General features: G+C 38.5%; 1 protein-coding gene across 2 annotated transcripts in view; it reads right to left on the bottom strand.

The window, feature by feature from the left end:
* Positions 1-20,374, bottom strand: part of CYFIP1 (cytoplasmic FMR1 interacting protein 1) — a 74,729-nt gene that overhangs the window by 42,197 nt on the left and 12,158 nt on the right. For both annotated transcript variants that reach the window (XM_064646187.1, XM_064646186.1), the window contains exons 2-15: positions 14,652-14,775; positions 13,976-14,065; positions 12,612-12,689; positions 11,532-11,633; positions 9,888-10,069; positions 8,681-8,777; positions 8,413-8,541; positions 7,098-7,202; positions 6,833-6,924; positions 5,451-5,568; positions 4,638-4,760; positions 2,028-2,153; positions 1,569-1,735; positions 483-630 (exon numbers count right to left, since the gene is read on the bottom strand). In XM_064646187.1, the coding sequence (XP_064502257.1) occupies positions 483-630; positions 1,569-1,735; positions 2,028-2,153; positions 4,638-4,760; positions 5,451-5,568; positions 6,833-6,924; positions 7,098-7,202; positions 8,413-8,541; positions 8,681-8,777; positions 9,888-10,069; positions 11,532-11,633; positions 12,612-12,689; positions 13,976-14,065; positions 14,652-14,768 (1,674 nt within the window). In that variant the 5' untranslated portion in view covers positions 14,769-14,775. The remainder of the gene's footprint in view (positions 1-482; positions 631-1,568; positions 1,736-2,027; positions 2,154-4,637; positions 4,761-5,450; positions 5,569-6,832; positions 6,925-7,097; positions 7,203-8,412; positions 8,542-8,680; positions 8,778-9,887; positions 10,070-11,531; positions 11,634-12,611; positions 12,690-13,975; positions 14,066-14,651; positions 14,776-20,374) is intronic.

The raw sequence follows: 20,374 nt of genomic DNA, 5'->3' as shown, positions 1-20,374 counted from the left end.
TCATTCATTACTGAATACTAAGAGAGATCTTGTCAGAAGTCCAATACTCTCCCATATTTTCCAGGCATTCATTTATATTTTAAACATATTTTAAAACTACTAGACATCTACTGAATAATAGGATTTAAAGAAAAAAAGTTCATCAGCCATAGCAGAGATGGCAGTCAGTCAATAAATAATTCAAATAGTTAAAAAATATTATTTAAAAAACACTAGGAGCTCAATGAGAAAATATTTTTTCCCAGGAAATCAAATCGAAGAAATTGAACACTTGGAAAAATCATGCATCAGAGCAGAAAATTACAGTAAACCAGAGGATCATGGTTAAGGATATATAATTTTGTAAATATAAATCAGAGTAGATTTTTAGCATTTATAAAAAACACAGTAAAACCTGTAATTTTAAAATAGTTCAGGACAGAGAGAAAACATCTCATGCAATAATTATTGACAGATATCACAACCACCAGACAGGAAAATACCTGAGTGCTGGAGGGTCCCACTGCACGTCTTGGGACTTTGATGTCAAAACCACTTTTGGGGTCCTTCTCTCCCCTAAGAGCTGGGTCATTGAATGGCTCATGACCTGCTTCCCAGTCACAGACTGTCTTCCTTATGGCCTGCAAAACACTGAACACAATTCACACGACTTTAGACCAGTGTGCATCCAACTGCGCTGATGAGAACACTTTACTTTTTTTAAGCACTCTTCCACAAGCACAGAAAGTTTGCAACAAGTTTAGGAGCTCAAGGTAACTCAAAGCAATAACAAACAATTTCACTAACAACTTTAATAATGACACATCCACAAAATAATCCCTCCATGCTGTTTATCAAAAAAGGGATAGTCCAGAGCCCTTAAAGACCATCTAATTCCAACCTCCATGCCATGGGCAGACATCTTCCACTAGATCAGGTTGGTCAGACACCCATCCAACCTGGCCTTGAACACTTCCTGGGATGGGTCATCCACAACTTCACTGGACAACTTGTTCCAGTGTCTCACCACTCTCAGAGGAAACAATTAGGGACAAAAAAATAAGACTGGGAAATGTCACCAATCAGTGTTGGCAGATGGAGCACTGGAAGAGAGGTGTAAGGCAAAAGCAGCAGAAACTGAGAAATGAAGCAGAATGCTAAGAGAGGCGGGGAATAGATCGAGTGGGATAAACATGAGACACAAGGAGAGGAAACACCGGAATTATAAAGTGGACAGTGAAACCTTTCTTCAAAATAAAAACACTAATCTTGCTCTCAGAATCACTATATTCATATTTTAAAATAAAAAGAAACAGGGAACACGAGACTTTCAGAAGTAGTCCTAAGAGGCTCAAGACAGCCTGGATGCTTATTTTAGCCATGCTGGCAGCCATTCATTTTTAACTTCAGGCTTCTTTAACTTTCAGTATGTATCCAACCGAGCTAATTACAAATGCCAAACAGACTAGTAGGGGGATACAGATTAAACAGGTAGAATTTAACAGCTGTGCAATTCTGCAACAAATTTACTAAGGCTTGGGGAAAAGAATATAGAAGGAGAATATAGGAGATGAAAACAAGAATGCTACCTCTGAATGACATTTTTCTTCTTTTTAATGGCTTGTCTTAACGGCTCCCTAAGTGTGACCTGGGCAAAGTCCTGAAGAGCTGCATAAATAGTGTGACGAATGGCATGATTGAAAACACTTTCCATCCGTCCCATCAGCACCTGAAGACCTTTGATCATGGCAATCACCTGCAAAAAAAAACCCCAAACAACTGTATTTTTCTTTTTTTTTTTTTTAAATTGTTCAAAAATCCCTTTTTTAAATACAGAAAAATAAAAAAAAGGAATTAAGTTACAAAAGATAAAGGATAGTTTTGCTGTGCTCGTATATATTGAATGGAGGAACACATGGTGTTTCAGAGTCAGCACAGGGCAGGCTGTCTTTTTGCACTGGGTAGAGAAAATGCTTAGAGAGAATGTTCTCCTTTGTATAGAATTAATCTTTGGAAAATCCCTAAAAAAAAAAAGACATTTATCTTACCTCAACCAAAGCAAACTTCTCCTCACTAGTATAATTGTATCTTGTTGCTCTTTCATACTCTTCTGCATTGTCAGGACAATCTTTATTAGAGTATTTGTCAGTTGGGTGTACCAGCTTCCATGAATACTGCAGTTTGCAGAGCAGAAGGGGGAGAAAAAAAGATAGTGGAACAAAAAATTTTTAAAAATGCCTGAGAAATACAAAAAAGCCAGCTGGACACAAATAACATGCTTTGCGAAATACTGTAATGTTTTCATGAATATCTGAAAAACAGTATCAAACTCTGCATAAATTCTGAAACTACTATCTAGCAGAAGTACCAAACAATAATTTCCCTAAACAATTTTCCTGAAAACCAGTGATTCTATATTAGCTTAAAAAATGCAATTCAAACTCATCAGGTAATGTACTTCAGGGTATTTTTTTCTGAGCAAATGTTGGCATAGGCAGAAGTTTCTTTTCTGTTTCAAGTACAAGAAACACAGAAACACCTCAGAGCATAAGAAAAAAAAGAAATCCATCACACCTACACACAGAGTAGCTTCCTACTTGGCCAAATAGTCACATTTAGATTTCAAAAAAAACTGGAAAACTACAGGGGTTTTTGGGGGGGGGCGTGGGGAGTTTTAAGTTTAATAGACTGAAATGTGTGGAAATACCTGTATTATCTGGGACAATATGATCTGCACAGCATGCATTTCTCTTAAATACTGCCTTTTCAGTTACTGCAAACACAGTTCAAAATATCCCTGAGCATTGTTAGGCTGGTCTAATATCCATTGGGGTACATGAAGTGTAAAATCCTAGTCACATTTAAATACAATTTTTCACAGTTTGAGTTCAGGGAATAGTAAGATCTGGTTGACATCATCTTTGCATAAGTGTTAGATTACGCAGCAATATAAATTTGCCTACTATAAAGGATTAATAGTACCAATTTACCTATGGCAAAAGAGAGCATCACACCCTGCAACCTAAGTGCTAAAAAGAGGACACTGAGGAAATGATTAAACAAAGATGAAGTATTTTGGGAGACATTAAGTTAAGATGGACAACAAACATAAGCTGAAACTTTTTATCTGAACATGATGCATGTAACTAGGTTCATGGATACTGAGTGAATGTGAAGACAGATAAATAATTAGGATACTTCATATCAGAATGAATTCTCAGTAGGAGGATAGGGAGAAGGTGAACACGAATTTGAACTTACATAGGAAGTGCTTATGGGAATCCATACAAATTAGAAAGACAAAGAAAAGCAGTAAGAATACTCAAAAAAACCCTCCTGTGATGCTCAGAGAAAGTTTGTTCTGGAATGAGGGGAATAAAAACAGAGCTAAGAATGAGAGACTTTCTTCAGTGATAAAATAGGAAGATTGTCACTTTGAAGAGACCCTGGATGCAGCAATTTTTGATGACAGAAATAAAGGGAGCAAGTCTGGGAGCTGCAGAGGCCGGGAATAGGTGACAGCAACCTCTCTTAAGAGGAGAAAAGGAGAACAAGATTTTCAACATAAAATACACTGTTGATTTAAATAGGAATAGAATAATACAGGAAAAAGCATGAGTCCTACTGCCTTTTAAAAGAGGTAGTTAAAAATACAGAAGAGAAAGAAAACTGGGTCTCTAGCTATGCCCACTGTGACTGCACTGCACAAATTCACATAGTGCAAATTACTTGATGCCCCCTGAGACATCAGAGGCAGAAGTGGAGCAAGTCTGGCTTCTCTCATATAGTAAATCATGTTTCAACCCTTCCTAGCACATATTTTGGTGCAGCTAAGGCATGCAACTTTTATCTATGTCTGCAGCATAAAAAGGACTCCTGCATCTTCCTCTTCAATTTCTGCCTTAAGCAGCTTCTTATTGGAAAAAAAAAACAATCACTTTTCTAACTGGTATCTGTTTTTAAAATAAACTATTACAATATAGAGAAACAACTCTGCAGGTTCTTTATTTCCCCTCCTTCATCTCCTCTCAAATTTTCCTTTCCCTGCATTTACTTTCCTTCTGACTAAAAGCATAATCTAAAGCCAATGGGAGCCTTTCCATCCATTTTTGTGTTTTAAGACTGTACATGCTTCAATTTACTAAGTGGTGATGTCCAAACATAGCCAGTTGGAGCCATTCTACCACCTCCTGGGTGACTGCCTGTCAGTGTGGATAGTTCTCACAATATAATTTTTAACAATGTTTAGAAGAAAACGATGAAGTCTTAGTCTACAAAATGTACATATCAAGAGCAACATTAAAACGCCTGCTGAAGGTTCACAGGTGACAGCCTATCCTTTGAATATAACAAGTTGAATGTACTATGTGAGATTGTACAAACTACTGGATCTTCCAAGCAGCAACATTACTCCTAAACTCTGAGAACTTCATGTGCCTTCCTCTAAGAGTGGAGTTTGGAGCAGAAGGAGAAAAGCAGTGAAGGAAGAGGGGAATTAAGGGAACAAGATTCTTGTGGGTCCTTACAACTCAGAATATTATGTGATTCTGTGAAAACACAACATGAATTTTTCATTCCATTAAAGAAAAGCTGTTTTATTCTGTCTAACCTCACCAAGTCACCTCTTTTTCATCTGGTTATATTTCCAGATAACATACCACTTCCATGACATGTGCACTCCACTGAGAGAGAAGTTGCAGGCCTTGGAGAGAGAGATCAAAGAGCTTCCGATACTCCGCATCCGTTTTTTGAGCTTCCTGCCGACCAGACCCAGTCACCACCTAGAATATTATTAAACAGAAAAAAGCCCAACAAACCCACATCAGAACATGCTGTATCCAGCATCAACAGCCAAATTTCCACCTAGGTTTCTTTTAAGGATTAAAATAGCATCACATATACCAACATCTGCATTAATATCAGCTTTTGCCTCCAGAGATTTACGTAGCTAAACTTCACAGATTTTGGTCAAGAGATGGAAATCACTGGTATCCCCAATGACCAAAATACTACTGCAGATGAACTCAAGACATCAATTATATACAATATACATAGTTATATGTTCTATATAGATTATATATACAAGTATGTGTATACATGTGGACTTCAGTTTTCCTTTACTAATCCCTTAACTTTTAGTTTCATTTAAATTGTTACAAGCACCTGTTTGGAGTAAGGGCTAGACAGTATATTCCAAAAAAGACATAGCAAAAGTTTTAGGGTATTTATCCTAGAAATATGGAGGGAAAGAGGCAGAAGGAGATTGCACTTTGTATGATGTGTCATTATCACTTTAAATTTAAATAGTGCAAATATAATGCAGAGAATGGATACTAGCCCTGCAGCCAGCTCCTGGCTCAGGTGATCAAGTTTTGTCATTTTCCTAGCATGTTTTCCTGCTCTTCAGATATTTAACAATAACTGCTAGTGAGTGATGTGAAATATGCACATGTAGCTCTAAACCCACACACCTCACTGTTGCTGTAACGAGCCAGTTCTGATATAAAACGCATGTGGTCTTCTCTGATCTGGATCATCTGCTCACATATATTGTACTGGGGACTGCTGCTGGAAGACGTGCATGTCCATCTGTTTCAGAAGACAAAAAAAACACCACATAAATCAGTTTTGGCAACAAACAGCACAACTGATACTGCAAAGAAAGATCCACAATGCATTACTTTTTGGTTTGTTTTTTTTTACATCTTCCTTCTCTGCTATTTGAGGCCTTTGCTCTCTTCACACCTCTACCTCTAACCCTGCACAATCCATCAGTGATGAACGGCCCTGCTGAGTTCAAATAGCATTTCTTCCAAGTCTTAAAAAAAAGACCCCAAAATTTTTCTTTTCTGTTTTGGGGGTTTTTCTTTTTGTTTTTTTAAAGGCTGTTGCTATGAAATACAAACCAGCATCTCTCTTCAGGTGCATACACTTAGGAACAAGACCTAAAAGGTTTGAAAGGTCGGGCAGAAGTATAGGTATAGGCTGTAAGACATATCTAGCTACCTTTGGGTGTTTTTTCTTGTTTAACTATGAAGAGAGTACAGTATGCTCCCAACTATAAAAAAGGCATTATTAAATACTATTAACATGTTATCAAGAGGTAAGAAAACATGCTACCAAGAACATCATGTTAAGTAGCCTCATGTTTTTAGTAGCTCAGTAGGCCCACTGCTGTTGATTTTCTCTTAGCAATTACATGCAGGTTATATATTTTTTTTCTGCAGGAATTAAAATGCAAAGCACAACATTCTGAATTCATGTAACTGCATGGAGGAAAGGTCTTGGAGAAGCATAGAAACGTTCACTAAAACAAAGCAATAACCATAAACCATGGAACCATTTATGCAAAAACTGGCTGCATTTTCCAAACATTTTGCTGTGCTGCACACCTAGCCAAAAAAAAAAAAAAAAAATCAAAAAGAGTGGGGAGACAAGCTAAGTTGCTGCTCCATGTACAATGTACACATGCCTATTTACCCATGCACTACTACTGCTCACCTTGCTTAGTAAAATCCTTCATTTCTTTTAAAGAAAGTTTCATATTTAAGGAAAAAATAAAAATTAAATTAGTACAAGATAAAATTAATTTCTTCCAACTCAGGCGATAAGAAATGTCACAGATACAAGAATAAGCTCAGCAGCAGAGAAATGCCTTTAAACAATCTGTTTCTTCAGTTGTATCTATTACATGAATTACATTAATAGCGAAATACCCACACCAAAAAAATGACCAGGTGAAAATCCCATTAATTACTACAGACCTATAGACTACAAGGTGATTATGGAAATAATCAAGGGTTATGACTTTCCCCAGCCCAGATGCTCCACTCTGACTCCTTCTCCCTCTTACCTGGATTTATTTTCCTCATAATGGGCACTGGTCTTAATGTATCTTGCAAGTTCAATCTGCATGTCACCAAACAGCGGGACAACCTGCAACTGCTGTACACAGGGAATAAATCAGATTAGATAAACTATTAACACAAATCTTAGTGAAAGGAAACCATTATTTACCCACAGTATAATCCAAAGTGATCTTTATTCTATTTAATTATATTTAAAATGCAAGCAGAATTACCTTTAAAATCACATACTAAGATCACATCTTAACCAACCTTAAAGTACTTGTCTATCTTGGCTAAATTTATCCTTTTCTTTGCATCCAATTTATAGATGTTACTGACACTTCCATCCATCAGGTATAATCCAAAACCCATCACCTGAAAAAGAAAAAAATCAATCCTTTTTACAAAAGGACTTTTAGAGGTAAAAACCTGCTGGTAACATTTTAAAAACAATCTTGAAACACCCAACCTCCTTCAAACAGAATATATTTTCAAAGACATACATTTATGAGTATTCTTTTATTATATGTACATTAGTAGTTTTTACATTAACATTAGCCTGATCAGTTATCCTTAGAAGTTGCTATTCATTTGTATAAAGGTTTAGCACACAAAAAACCCCACCTCACTGAAACTAGAGACTGGCTAACTTCAGACAGGTTTTTTTTCATTTGTATTTACTATAACTCTGTATGTGCAAACTGATCTGTAACAGAAATTCAGATCTAACATCTCTGAGTGATTGCTTTTTCTGGCTTTCAGTGCAACTCTGAAGTATACACATAAGAGCTCCAATGCACCTAAAAAAGATCTAATTACATTTCATCCAAGTTATTCATTAACACAGAGTTATAATCTGGTATTTACAGGAGCCAAGAATAGCCACTTACTGTTTTCTAAGCAAGCATTTACCAGACAAAAGGCCTAAATATGAAAGTCACACTGGACATTCCTGCAGACAGAAAGCAAATGCTCTAGAGTTTGTGTATGGTTTCAGGATGCTTTCATTTGGCCCTAACAAACAGAGCTCTTCCGAAGTTAAATGCTGAAGTGACTCAAATATTTGAGGCATATTTTTTGTTCTTACTCTCTATCTTTTCTTCCACAGCAAGACATGGAGCTAAGATCAACCACACATCATATTGCTTACCACCCTCTTACTCATGTACATATTCAAGCTAACAAAATTTACTTATTAATCCTAATTTTAAACTACTTGTTCCCTGAAACATTTCATATGCAGCCTCACTTCCAAAAGCTTTTTATACAAACTTGCCACATATCTAAACTAAAATGTAGCAGTTCCTTTCTGCTGTCATACTTCATAGAAACACAATTCCATAGAACTGGATGTAGGTTCAATTGGGTCAACTTCAATTTATGAAAAAGAAAAATGGATTAGAAGCTTTATAAATACATTTAGCATGTAATATAATAAAGACAATGTGTGGGGGAAAGGAGTAATTTGAGTTATTTGGTTAATCTGGTTTCTTAAAAAAAACCCAAAACACAAACAATCGGGAATTCAAACATCTGTGTCCTGTCTCAACATTCCTTTTTAATTTTGTACCCAAAAGAAACCTACTTTCAAAAGCATATGTTTCTCACTGGGTGTTAGATACATTTTGTTTTCATAGTAGTCCACACACAAATTCACAATATCTGCAAGCAGCTCTTCATAGCCAACAATCACCTCCAACTGCTGCTGCAAAGACTGGAAAAAAAAGAAGAAAGGATATTAGTCAACTAGTTATACTTCTTGGTGAACAATAATTACTACCAAACTGGAAGAGTTTTATTTTAATAGTTTTGTAAAGCACTAGGTAATTTGCAAAAAGACAGTTAAAGCTTACTTGTGTTATCTTGTTGTGGTTGGCAAGGAACATGGAGAGATTCTGGGATTCTTGAATGGACTGAGGATCTGCCATTTTCCGCAAGAACTGAGCAGCTCTTTAAAAACAGAAGAAAAACAGTATTTCCCCTAGCCAGGACTGTTTGTAAGCAAATCCATCCCCACTCAACAGAAACACATCCATTCCCAAATATGTCAGTGGAACTGTAAGCCATGAGCACACCTTTAAGTGCCAGTACAATAGTGTATCATTCACTGATCCTAAAGGATTGTCAACCTCAGTGTATCTTCCACCTCCAAACTCCTGAATGAAGCAGAAAGAAAACTGGACAGACACAACCAGTACTTCTTTTGCCACGGCTTTATAACAGTGAGTTATTCAAACACAGGCTACGGACTCAAAACTGTTCTTTATTTCATAAAGGAGAAGGTTTCTTAAGAAAATGGTAAAAAAAAAAAAGGACTTAATTTATCCAAAATATACTGGTTTGCCATCCCAAATCCCCCACTACACCCTAGTTAAAAGGTCCAATAAAACCCAAACCAAAAAACATTGGGTATATCCTTCAACTGATGCGTGCAGCTGTGGCTCTATAGATCCAAGCCACACAACAACCCAGGAAAAGTCAGCCTTCCAGAAAACAAGAGTTTGGCCTCTAGAAGCACACCTCTAAACAAAAAGAAAGGCAAACCAAGTAAGTTTAGGAGGTCTCCAGGCACAACAACAACTACAACAGGTGGAGGTAGAAACTAAGTCTCATGTAAGTAGAAACAGCATAGGCAAAATTGGCTAGTCATTGCCTGAATAGTTTTCTTTATGAAAGGCCACAGATGCTACAGCTGGCATAAAGGCTGTCTTCCCCTATTGCTCTGACCACTGTGTTCAACAGAAAATATCTGATACCATCTGGTAGCTCAAGTACAAAACTTGGCTACTGATATCCACACCCTACCCTCCCTGCTACACCCATGGTCACAATGCTCTTAAACAGCAAAGCTGAAATGTCTTAAGAACAAGTGTAACAACTCTCAGCTACAAATGCCAAAAGTGGATGCCAAGAATAAAATAGAATAGAATGAGAGTAGCACAAGTGACCAGAAAAAAAGCTGAAGAAACAACTGTCAGAAAAAGAGCAACTGCTGCCATCTCGTGGGAGGCCTGTATCCTGACAGCAGGAACCCAGGTCCTGTTGCTCCTTTCCACTTACCGCTTGTAGGCTGAATGGTCGTTCTTCACGCTGCACTTCATATTCTTCAACTCATCCAGTACCGCAAACATATTGATGAATTTGCCCAGTGTGATCAGATATGCTTCGGACACAAAGTCCTTCCTTCTCTCCGCATGGCACAAGCGCCTCACCTCCCCACAAAATCTTTCAATTGCGTTTCTCTATTGGGGGAAAAAGAGAGAAGAAACGGGGAGTAAAAGCCATGACGTTTCCGGGGAAAAAGTTTCATCATGTACCTAGAGCTGGTCCAGTGAAAAGCTCCACTGAAGCGGAAAAATGTTTAAAGCATGCAGAACCAGCAAGGCATCAGCACAGGCCTTCCAACTCCATCTGTGAACTTGATGTGTGCTACAAGTGGCACCAGTAATTTTTGCCACAGAGCTTGCTTGACACAAGAGTCAAGGTTCTTCTTTGCAGACAAAGGTAATAAAAGTATAAATAAAAAATAGGACAAGGGACAATGGTTTAAAATTGAAAGAGGGTCAATTTAGATTGGGTATAAGGAAGAAATTTTTTACAATGAGAGTGGTGAGGCACTGGTTGATCAGAGGTCATGCATACCCCATCCCTGGAATTGTTCAAGACAAGGTTAGATGAGGCTCTGAGCAACCTGGTCTGGTTAAAAATACTCCTAATCACTGCAGGGAGGTTGGACTAAATGATCTTTCAAGATTCCTTCCAACCCAAACTGTTCTGCAATTCTACAAAGTTCAAAATCCCTTCAAGACAAGTAATTTGATGCTCTTTAGTGAGGAAGTGTATATACATTACAAGGCAGATTATAGGTATGTTCCCTTCAAACAAACAAACAAAAAAATAAAATGGCACATGTTTATTTGAGAGCTTATTTCCAAGCACACAGCAGAGCCATTTCAGATGAAAATTACAAATACAGAAGAGACAACAACTTCAAATGTAAAGAAGAACCTGTTCTGACTTTAGAGTACTAATCTGCTTGAATGAAAGGAGATTGATTGTACTCAGTAAGACCCCTCTGGCTGGGGAAGACGACAGGAAATATTACATTTTATTCAGTCTCCTCTTCCTGTGTGCTCTGACCCTCACAGGCTCTAGCTGCTCCAGCTCTGAATAATGCCTGGAAACATCCTCAGTCCATTGAAATAAATGGCAAGCTGCCAGGAGGGAGGAGAAAGCAAGACAGACTGCTATTCTACAGCTCGGGTGGTTGGCAGGTCACAGCAACTGGGTTCGCTTGCCCCAGTTATAAATTGCCATAGCCAAGTTGCACCTGCTGCTCTGTTGTCCAGTCTTGTGGATCCCTCATTCTCCAGCAAATGGTTTCTGTGCTGAGATGTTTTTATGTGTACATGTGACATGCATTATATTTCTATTTCCTTTCTTCCTAAAGTGCCAGATCTCTGTCCTCATGTGCTGCACAGGGACTATACACAATTACCTTTGATTTTATGTTGAAAGTCTTACAGGAGATTGCCTAGTGTTTAGGATAGGCACTAGAAATTCTCCCCTTCTGGGAGAGTATATGGTGGGTTTTTTCTGAAGTATAATGACTAGGTTCAGTATCTGGGCACACAACATCAAGTATACAAAATATGAATACAGAATTACAAGCCTAGTGACAAATTTTGTTTCCATTTCTTTTACCTGAAAATACATAAAATTCATCAGTTTTGTTACTTCTGGCTCCAGAACTTCCACAGTTTTCTCATAAATTTCTACTCTGTTAGGCTGCTCATTGCACTTGACCTGAGGATAATTAAAGACATCATTACACTTGGAACTTCCCATGCACCATCATCCTAAAGAGACAAACTTAAGACAAAAATTTCCAGGTTTGGTAATCTTATGCTTAAGCCTTCTAAGCTTAATTGTGTTTAAAAAAACCCAACATTTTAAGATTTTTCTATTACTTCACAGCAAGTAATTTAGTTGTCAAACACCTCTGCATGGTTAGAACAACATTCTTTCCACATTAAGCCACTTGCTCAAAATCATGCACTAAAATAGGGCCAGAACTAGAAACTAAAACAGATTACCTGACTTCCGCTTTAAATTTTTAAACTACAGGATATGTCTTCCTTGCATTTCATAACAAAAATGATTGCATTACAAATTCCTTGTAAAGGAAGGAGTCAGCTCATGAATAATTTTGTTTGGTTTTCTAATACATCTTACTATTCTTCCTACCCCCTGCCTGTACAACCATTCCCAGACACTTAAAGCTGACTTATCACCTATTCTCAGTGTCTTATTTTTGTACACAGATCAAGAAAACACTACATAGCTCTGACATTTAGAAAGTGACTATCTAAGTTGTCTAGAAACTTTAATGTTTAATCTGAATGTTAATTGTTACATGCTATGCTAGTTGTTAAACCTAAGTATTAAGCTGGGGAGTGGGAAAGGGTCCATTCTCTTGAATGAAATTTTGACCCCAAACAGATCCCACAATCAAAATTTCCCTTCTAAAGCATATTACCCCTATACTACTCTTGAACAAAGATTGACACAAAACCCATGAGGTATTACTATAGGCACCTTATTAAAAAAAAAAAAAAAATCCAACTGGTCCCCAGGTGCTAAAAGACTCCATGCTATAGCATGCCCAGTTTCATGATTCAGGAATCAAAGTAGACTCCACTTTGGAGCTCATTGACAAAGCTCTGTCTGTGCAGTTCCACGCTAAAACAAGACATGCACAACAGTACAATTTTCATCCTTTACCTGAGGAATGGCTCTTGAGCAGCTTCTCCATGTGTATAACATGACTGCATATTCCTGACCTTCTTCTAGCATTTCATTCTGTAGGAAAGAATATAATTAGGCATTGTAATGAAAAAGGGTCAAATCCATGTGTCTTCCGTCATTCCAAATCCTTGTCCAAACAAACCTATTTCTCTTGTCAGGCTGTTTATGTACAAACACACATATATTGTAAGCAGAATGATACATCATGATGTATGTATGTAAAACAGTATTACCATAATTCATAGGCTCATCTGACATATTACACGTATAAGAGCTGATCCACTATGGATGTGCAGCTTGCCTATAATCCAGCAGCTAAAAAAATTCCATTTATTCTCAGTCATCTGTTTTAGCATCCACCTAATTCTGAGAGAATTCACATCATCATCATCATCCCACTTAAATAACAGTTATTTATCAGATCACTAATCAACAACTGCAACAATTGTGCTTATCTAATGACAAAAATTATCATCTCCTCAGATGAGATTGGTTTTTGTGTTGTTCCTTCTTCCCAGAAATAAAGACACTGTGGTCTATAAGTATAAATAAAAAGGCCAATCTGAGGGGAGAGAGTGATGGGATGGTGTTTATTTTTTCTTTTTAAATTTAGGGACTCCAGATGGAATGGTCAAGGATAAAAGAGTCCACACATGCAGAGCAATATCCTTTATTACATGGCGGAGGAGAGATACAACAATATCCATACAATCAAAACAGGCTAAGAAGTCACCAAATAATTTTATAAGTAGATTGGTGTAAACACACATAATTAGCATGTAACCAGATGCTTTATTTGTCCACTTCACCATTTGTAAACTGGCCTCTAGAATCACAAGACATATTATTCCTCATTTTCCAAGAATGCCATGAAAAGAGAACAAGTTCAGTACAGACCAGCAGTGGCAGCCTGTAAGTTTTTTGGTATCCCAAAAAAGCTACACCGTCAGCAGAGATAGAATTACTAGCATGAATTCTTACTGTCTATTGTGGAACTGTTAAAACCACAGAATACCTTACACAAAAGAACGCCAATAAACCACTAACATACATACTACTCCTCAGTAAGGAAGCCAACAAAAACCTTTCAACACCATTAAACTGACAGAAATAGTGGAAATTTGGGTGGATGGAAGGTAATTTTTCACTCAAGTTACAGCAGCTAGCTGTCAATAGAACTAACTAGCCTCAGAATACTGGGAAAATGCACAATGAAAGCAGGGAACCTTTGAACACCATTGGTTGATTAAGAAGAAAGGTAATTTAAAAAAATTTTAAATACATTGGGGAAAAAAAAGAAAAGTTGCACACTTCTTCATCTTACCAGAACATCTACTTACCATGCTAGAATGGACTGTAGCTTGCTCAATGTATCTTGCAATGCCCGTGACAAACGCATTTCTGTCTTCAAAATTAGTGTTGAAGTTTGGCTGCAGCGAAAGGAAAATACAGAATTAAATCTTTGGTAGCAGCATCATTCCTATGAAGAAAACCTGAGAGACTCGGCATTGCTGAGCCTGGAGAAGAGGAGGCTCCGGGAGACCTTATAACACCTTCCTGAACCTAAAGGGGCCCTGCAAGAGAGCTGGAGAGGGACTTTTTACAAGGACATGTAGTAATAGAACAAGGGGGAATGGATTCAAACTCAAAGAGAGCAGGTTTAGATTAGATATTAGCAAGAAATTCTTGACTGTGAGGGTGGTGAGGCACTGGAACAGGTTTCCCAGAAAGGTTGTGGAAGTCCCATCCCTAGAATTGTTCAAGGCCAGGCCGGACGGGGCTTTGAGCAACCTGGTCTAGTCAAAGGTGTCCCTGCCCATGGCACAGGGGTTGGAACTAGATGATCGTTAAGATCCCTTTCAACCCAAACCATTCTACGATTCTATGAAAAGAATTTATATATATATAGTCAATATTAAGACACTTTGAGTTTGGGCAGTTGTTGTTTTTTTTTTTGAAAAGCAGGTGCTCTTTCCTAACAATGGAGAAACTCTTTTTCCTGCAATGACAATATACCTGGTAAAGAAGAGATGATGGTGGGGGTTCAATACACGGTTGCTGATCTGGCAATGGTAATTCTTCCAAGAGATCCACATTGGACAAGGCATCCTCCAGTGTTACTTGAGCAGTCATTTTGCACCTGGTTAGAAAATTCATACATACATACAGATATGTATATGCACATATATATAACTTTGTGTGTGTTATTACATACACAGTAAACATATGAGTAATATGAAGAGCAGGGAACTACTTATACTGTGGGAAATGGGAAGTTTCCCTTCAACCACAATGGCAGAGAAATAGTCAAACAGAAACTCAGTCAGTTTTAGTATACAAGTTTAAAAAAGACTTTTGGAACTAACAGTCTCGTCCTTACTTTTAGGAGTTGAGAAATGTTTCTCTTCCCCCACTGCTGCACACCAGAAACACACCAAAAATAGAGGAAAGGATGACCTCTAATACTCAGTTTGAGCCAATGTGCTATCAAAATCTTATGCACAACTACTACACCCAGACCATCTTCAGGAGACTAGCCTGTCAAAAGGTGCCAGCAGTCTCCAGTGTTTCATTTCCTAGGACATATGGATCTGCTTTGGGTAGTTAGTGATAGAGAAGTCCAAAACCCCTCAGGGTCATGGCAATCTCTATACACCTTCAACTGCTGTCACTGCATGGGGAAGAACAGCAATGGGAAGAAATGTGGGCAATCTGTGACCAGTGACCATGCACCGGAACAGACTGCCCAGAGAGGCTGTGGAGTCGCCTTCAACGGAGATGTTCAAGAACCATCTGGATGCAATCCTGTGCAATGTGCTCTAGGATGACCCGCTTGAGCAAGGAGGTTGGATCAGATGGCCCACTGTGGTCCCTTCCAACCTTATCCACTCTGTGATTCTGTGAAATTCTAGGAAGAAAGTGTGGGGTGGAACAATTTAATCACCCACTTCTGTATAATGATCTATCCATTCTCCTCAGTGGAGTAAAAAAGTTTAAGGTAACACCTCTAATCAAGCTGTTTCTCTTTTTCTGTAGGACTTTGCAAGTTATTTTCCTTCACTTACCACAGCAAAACCAAGCACTTTGGGTAAAAGGATCAGCTGAGCACTGCCCCTGGCTCTAACCAGGAGAGAAGGAACACTGAAGCACCCATATCCCAGAGGAGCAGGACCCTGCTTGGCATGTGTCACCCCCGTGGAACCATGACGTCCCCACATACAGGGAGGGTGCAAGCAGTTCCCAGTGCAGATTTAACAAAAGCTCACTGCAAGACAGCTGGCATGGGCTGGCGATGCCATCACTCACTGCACTTTTATTGGCCTGGCACTGCACTTTTATTGGCCTCCTCACTTTCTCTTGCCTAATTTTAGATTCCTGGGGGAAGGCTCCACTGAAACAGCAGCTTTACCTTCAAAGAAGGGCTCAGCTGACAAAAAAACAGAACCAAAACCCAAACCAAAGGAAAGGAAACAACCAGAAGTGATTACCTATCTACCTCCAGAGACCAATCCTGTGTCCCAAGCGATTGCTGCAAAGCTAATGTACTCCAGATGGAGAGAGCTCACCAACAGCTTTACAAACAATGAACAGAAAGATCCAGGGGCCTGTTTCTTGAAGCCCTGGCCCAAACCTTGCTTCCAGCCTGACCATATGAGTTTTTGTTAAAATAACTAAACAAACACCCATATTGTGCAATTTGTGATCCTTGCCAAAAAAAGGATGAAGAACTGGACTGACAGGAGTGCTGGCTGACATTCCAGCACTAGGATGCTTGCACAACACCTTCCTACACCCAGATCGAGCTCCAGTACAGGAGCCACAATTATTCTCAAATTAGAGACCAGCAAAAAACATGGCATCCTCTCTTCCATAAATGAGCACATGCCAAAAAAAATTCCATGGCTGGGCAAAAGTTCAGTGAGGAGGTCAGACTGAATAGTTTTACCCCAGAGGAAACAGGGAGAAGAAGTCAGAACATCTACAGATGAGTCTGAGTACCTATCTGTACTCTATATATGAGTCTGAGTATCCATAAATTCAAACTTTCGCTAAAAAAAGAAAAGAGTACAACACTTTACATAGGTTACTTTAACTGAGAGGCTCCTTCCAACTTGAAACTTTTCCTCCTCTTAGCCTCTCTGTCAAAGCAGAAACACCCAATTGTGCAGTTGCTCCGGGATGTGCTGGTGGTGGGACCAATAGGCACATAGCCCTCTCTCCCACTGGACAGGCAAATGGCCACAAAGCATTGGTTCCAAGAAAGCACAACATGCTCCAAAACCCATAGCAAAGAATGTCTGGCCATTCTACACCAAAAATTACTGCACCTATCTGTGTAAAGGGGAACTGTCATTGAAACCAAGGAAAGTATCAACACCCTTTCCTCAATCCACACATCTTCCTTCTCCTCCTAAAACGTGGTCCATCAGTGACTCAGGCCCCTGCTGCAGAACAGCGTCAGGCATTCACAAACGCCAGGCTCCTGACTTATGTTTTCTCAGCACTACGAGCAAATATTCTGAAGATGTGGCCCTTAATCCCCATACATCCTATTTCAGAAAGCATACCTGCACACTTTTGGCCCCAATATTTACAATTGTAATCCTCCAGCATCAGCTTTCTATGTTCAGACTATCTGTGGAATTTTTTTTAAATACTTGAAAAATAATTTAAAAATGGAAATCAAAGTCCCATCTGACTTACACTGCCATGTAATTAATAGCACAACTCTGGGAATGCCTCACTATCAGACCAGAGGCCCAACCAAGAAACAAAAGCTTCCCGCTGTCCTCTGGGTTGTTAAAAGAAATACGGGAAGGTACATTTTTCCAAGCCCTTCAGCATGATTTCCCAAAGACAGATCAGCATTTTTCAAACCAGGAACACATAAACCATTGGACACAAATGTTACAATGCAGTTACAAACATCTTCTTGTTTTGATGTTGCTTGCTGACAGCTCCACTTCGCAATTTTGCCAAAGGTATCCACACATCTGGTGTTTCCTTGGCCAAGTGCAATGCTTCTGTTCTTCTAGCCCTTGTACTCTGTACCTAGCAAGACACGAAAGAGGAAGCAGCTCCTTCCCACCCATCTTTGACACTTTTGCAAACGTTGTGAGGGAGTGATTCATGTCCCCTTCTGTCCCCTGAGAAGTGAGCAGCACAGGTTTGACAGTGGCAACAGTGGGGGGATGGCTGGAGCTCAGCTACACTCCCAACTGTGTTAGCCAGGAGACAATGTACCACAGCCAGGTGACGCCACTGCACAGTCCACATCACCTCCTTCTTTGATGTGGAAGACCTGGGATCAGGACAGAAAAGATTTCCTTGAAGTTCAGGGGTTTTTTTCTCCTTTCTTTGATGCTGCTGTTCTTGATAAAACAAGTTCTAAAAGACAACGGCTGTTTCTAATGTATAGTGATGAAGGGTTAGCAAAACCAGAACGTTTTTTCCCCTCTAAGATCAGAAAAATTAATTTAAGAAAGGTAAAATTCCCAATTCCTTAAGAGGCAAAACTCCTTTGCTTCATTTACTATGAGTTTTTAACAGCTGAAATTACTGGGAAGGAGAGCTAATACTTTAACAGACTCCTTTTTGGCAGAGAACATAAGAAACTTCAAAGACCTACTTAAAAAAAAAAAGTCAGATTAAGAGTTTACCTAAATGAGAACAGACTAAAACGCTGTAATCATACTGATCATTATAGATACACTATTAAAATTGCACAAGTTGTGAGAATTTCTTTCTTTCTAAATTCCTATAATGCTGTGTGTTTTCAGTTTAGTACCTACCTGAGATTATCCAGGACAGATTTTCTCAGGTAGAAGACATGTAAGTATTACTTCTGAAATAATCCTCTTTTTATTTTTGGTATCTTTGTACTATGACCCATCATTACAACAATAAAGTCAAAATGCACTCCAAGAACACAATTTCTTGGTCATACACAACTTAATTAAAAAACGTTCAATATCTTAAATCCTGTGTTCAGGAGAGAGAATCACACAGATCAGCAACCTGTCTTGCTAAATTTTGGTGTTAGATGAGCAGAGTCAGCTTTCTAAGCAGGAGAGAGAAACATCTGTGCTTTTTCTCAGTTCCTTTTTCTGGATTCCAAAGCAAAAAAATCCCTGTCTCTGAACAAGTTTCAGCCTTACAGTGCCAAGTCCCACCATGTCCAAGGATCAGAGGTATCAGTCTCAGGGTGTTTTGGGAAAACTTTAAGTACGTTAGTAGAAGTATGCTAAATTAAGATATCCTTCTTTTTCTTCAGTTCTGAAAGAGATAAGGAACAGGTGGACCTGACCTGCTCAGAAGACCTTGTGAAGAAGCTCACTGAGCTGCCTCTGTCACACTTTGCCCACGAGAAAAATCCAGCCAAAAAAAGGCAACTGATCTTGAAGCTCCTCCAGCATTATTTACATTTTAATTTAACTTTCAGAACTGGATTATTATTGAAACATATTCACAAAAAAAGAGTTGCCAATCTTTTTTAAATGTCCTAATTCTGTACTGTTGCTCTCAGCCATGCAACTGTGTGGTAAGCAGCGCCCTGCTCACAACATTGCTTTGGTATTTAGAGGAGATGATTGTCAGTAGAGACACCACATCTCCATCCTTACAGAATGTCAAAGCCTTTGCAGAAGATCTATATTCTTAATTCCAAGTATACCAGAAAACAGACAGCATGCATCTCCCAGCCCTGCTCTTTTGGGCTTCTTGAAGCTTCAGATTATCTGGAAGAATATATGAACAGGAACAAATTAAGGAGAAAAGTGTTTTGGATCAAAAAAAATACAGAACTAACCAGAAGAAATAATAAAAAATGCAGAAGGTAAGGACTGACAAAGGAGAGAATAGAGAAGAGAGTATTAAATTCAAAATCACTGGGAGAGAAAGGACTACTGTAACACTATTCTGTTCTCGAGCTTAAAGGTAAAAAAAAATCCCCCGAATTCTAGAGAGTTAGGTAGCTATATGAAGAAGTTTTTAAGTTTTCTTTCAGTGAAAGAGTTAAGCAGGACAGATTATTTACTAAAGAAATGATCAAAACACAAGTCAGGCACTCAGCCTATAAATAGCTAAAACAGGAAAAAATACGCTTATGATACGAGATAGTTCTTACACATGTTCAGCAACGGTGCACACAGTCCAACAGATGTAACTTGTAGCCAGCAACCAAATTAAAAAATAAATAAATATGGGTAAAGCAAATGAACTTAAGTAACTGTAGCCTTATTGAGACCTTGTTATAAGTGCAGAAATCACCACACAGTTTCTCTTTAGCCTTTGGCCAAGACTTCTCCAGAAATGTCCTCTAATCATCTTAAGAATCTATCCAGCTGAGCTTTAAAAGGACATTGATTCCCAACATAAAAGTTCAACCTCAGATAACTGGGTTTGATGATATCTACTTCCTGGTGAAAAATAAAGCCCTTCACCACAAAAATTATCAGAAGCAACTTTATGGCTGTGTTAGACAAGATCGGGAGATGATGAGGATGCTATCATGTTATCACAAAACATTTTAAATAAAGCAAAAGATATAAAGCAATAGGTATACAGGTATCTTGAAAACATACAGGGAAAGAATGGGAAATAAGTCCTTGGAGAGTACACATACATATGTATTAAGATTGTCAAGTGAACATTCCCACAGAAATTAGAAAAACAGTATAATTCATTCCTTTAGTTATAAAAAAAAGGTAGAGAATATCAAACTACAGTGAAAGCAACTT

Source organism: Pseudopipra pipra, chromosome 2, assembly GCF_036250125.1.
Source record: "Pseudopipra pipra isolate bDixPip1 chromosome 2, bDixPip1.hap1, whole genome shotgun sequence".
NCBI classification, from domain to species: Eukaryota; Metazoa; Chordata; class Aves; order Passeriformes; family Pipridae; genus Pseudopipra; species Pseudopipra pipra.
Note: the sequence above shows the minus strand (reverse complement) of the source record. Positions and strands in the feature narration are given on the sequence as shown.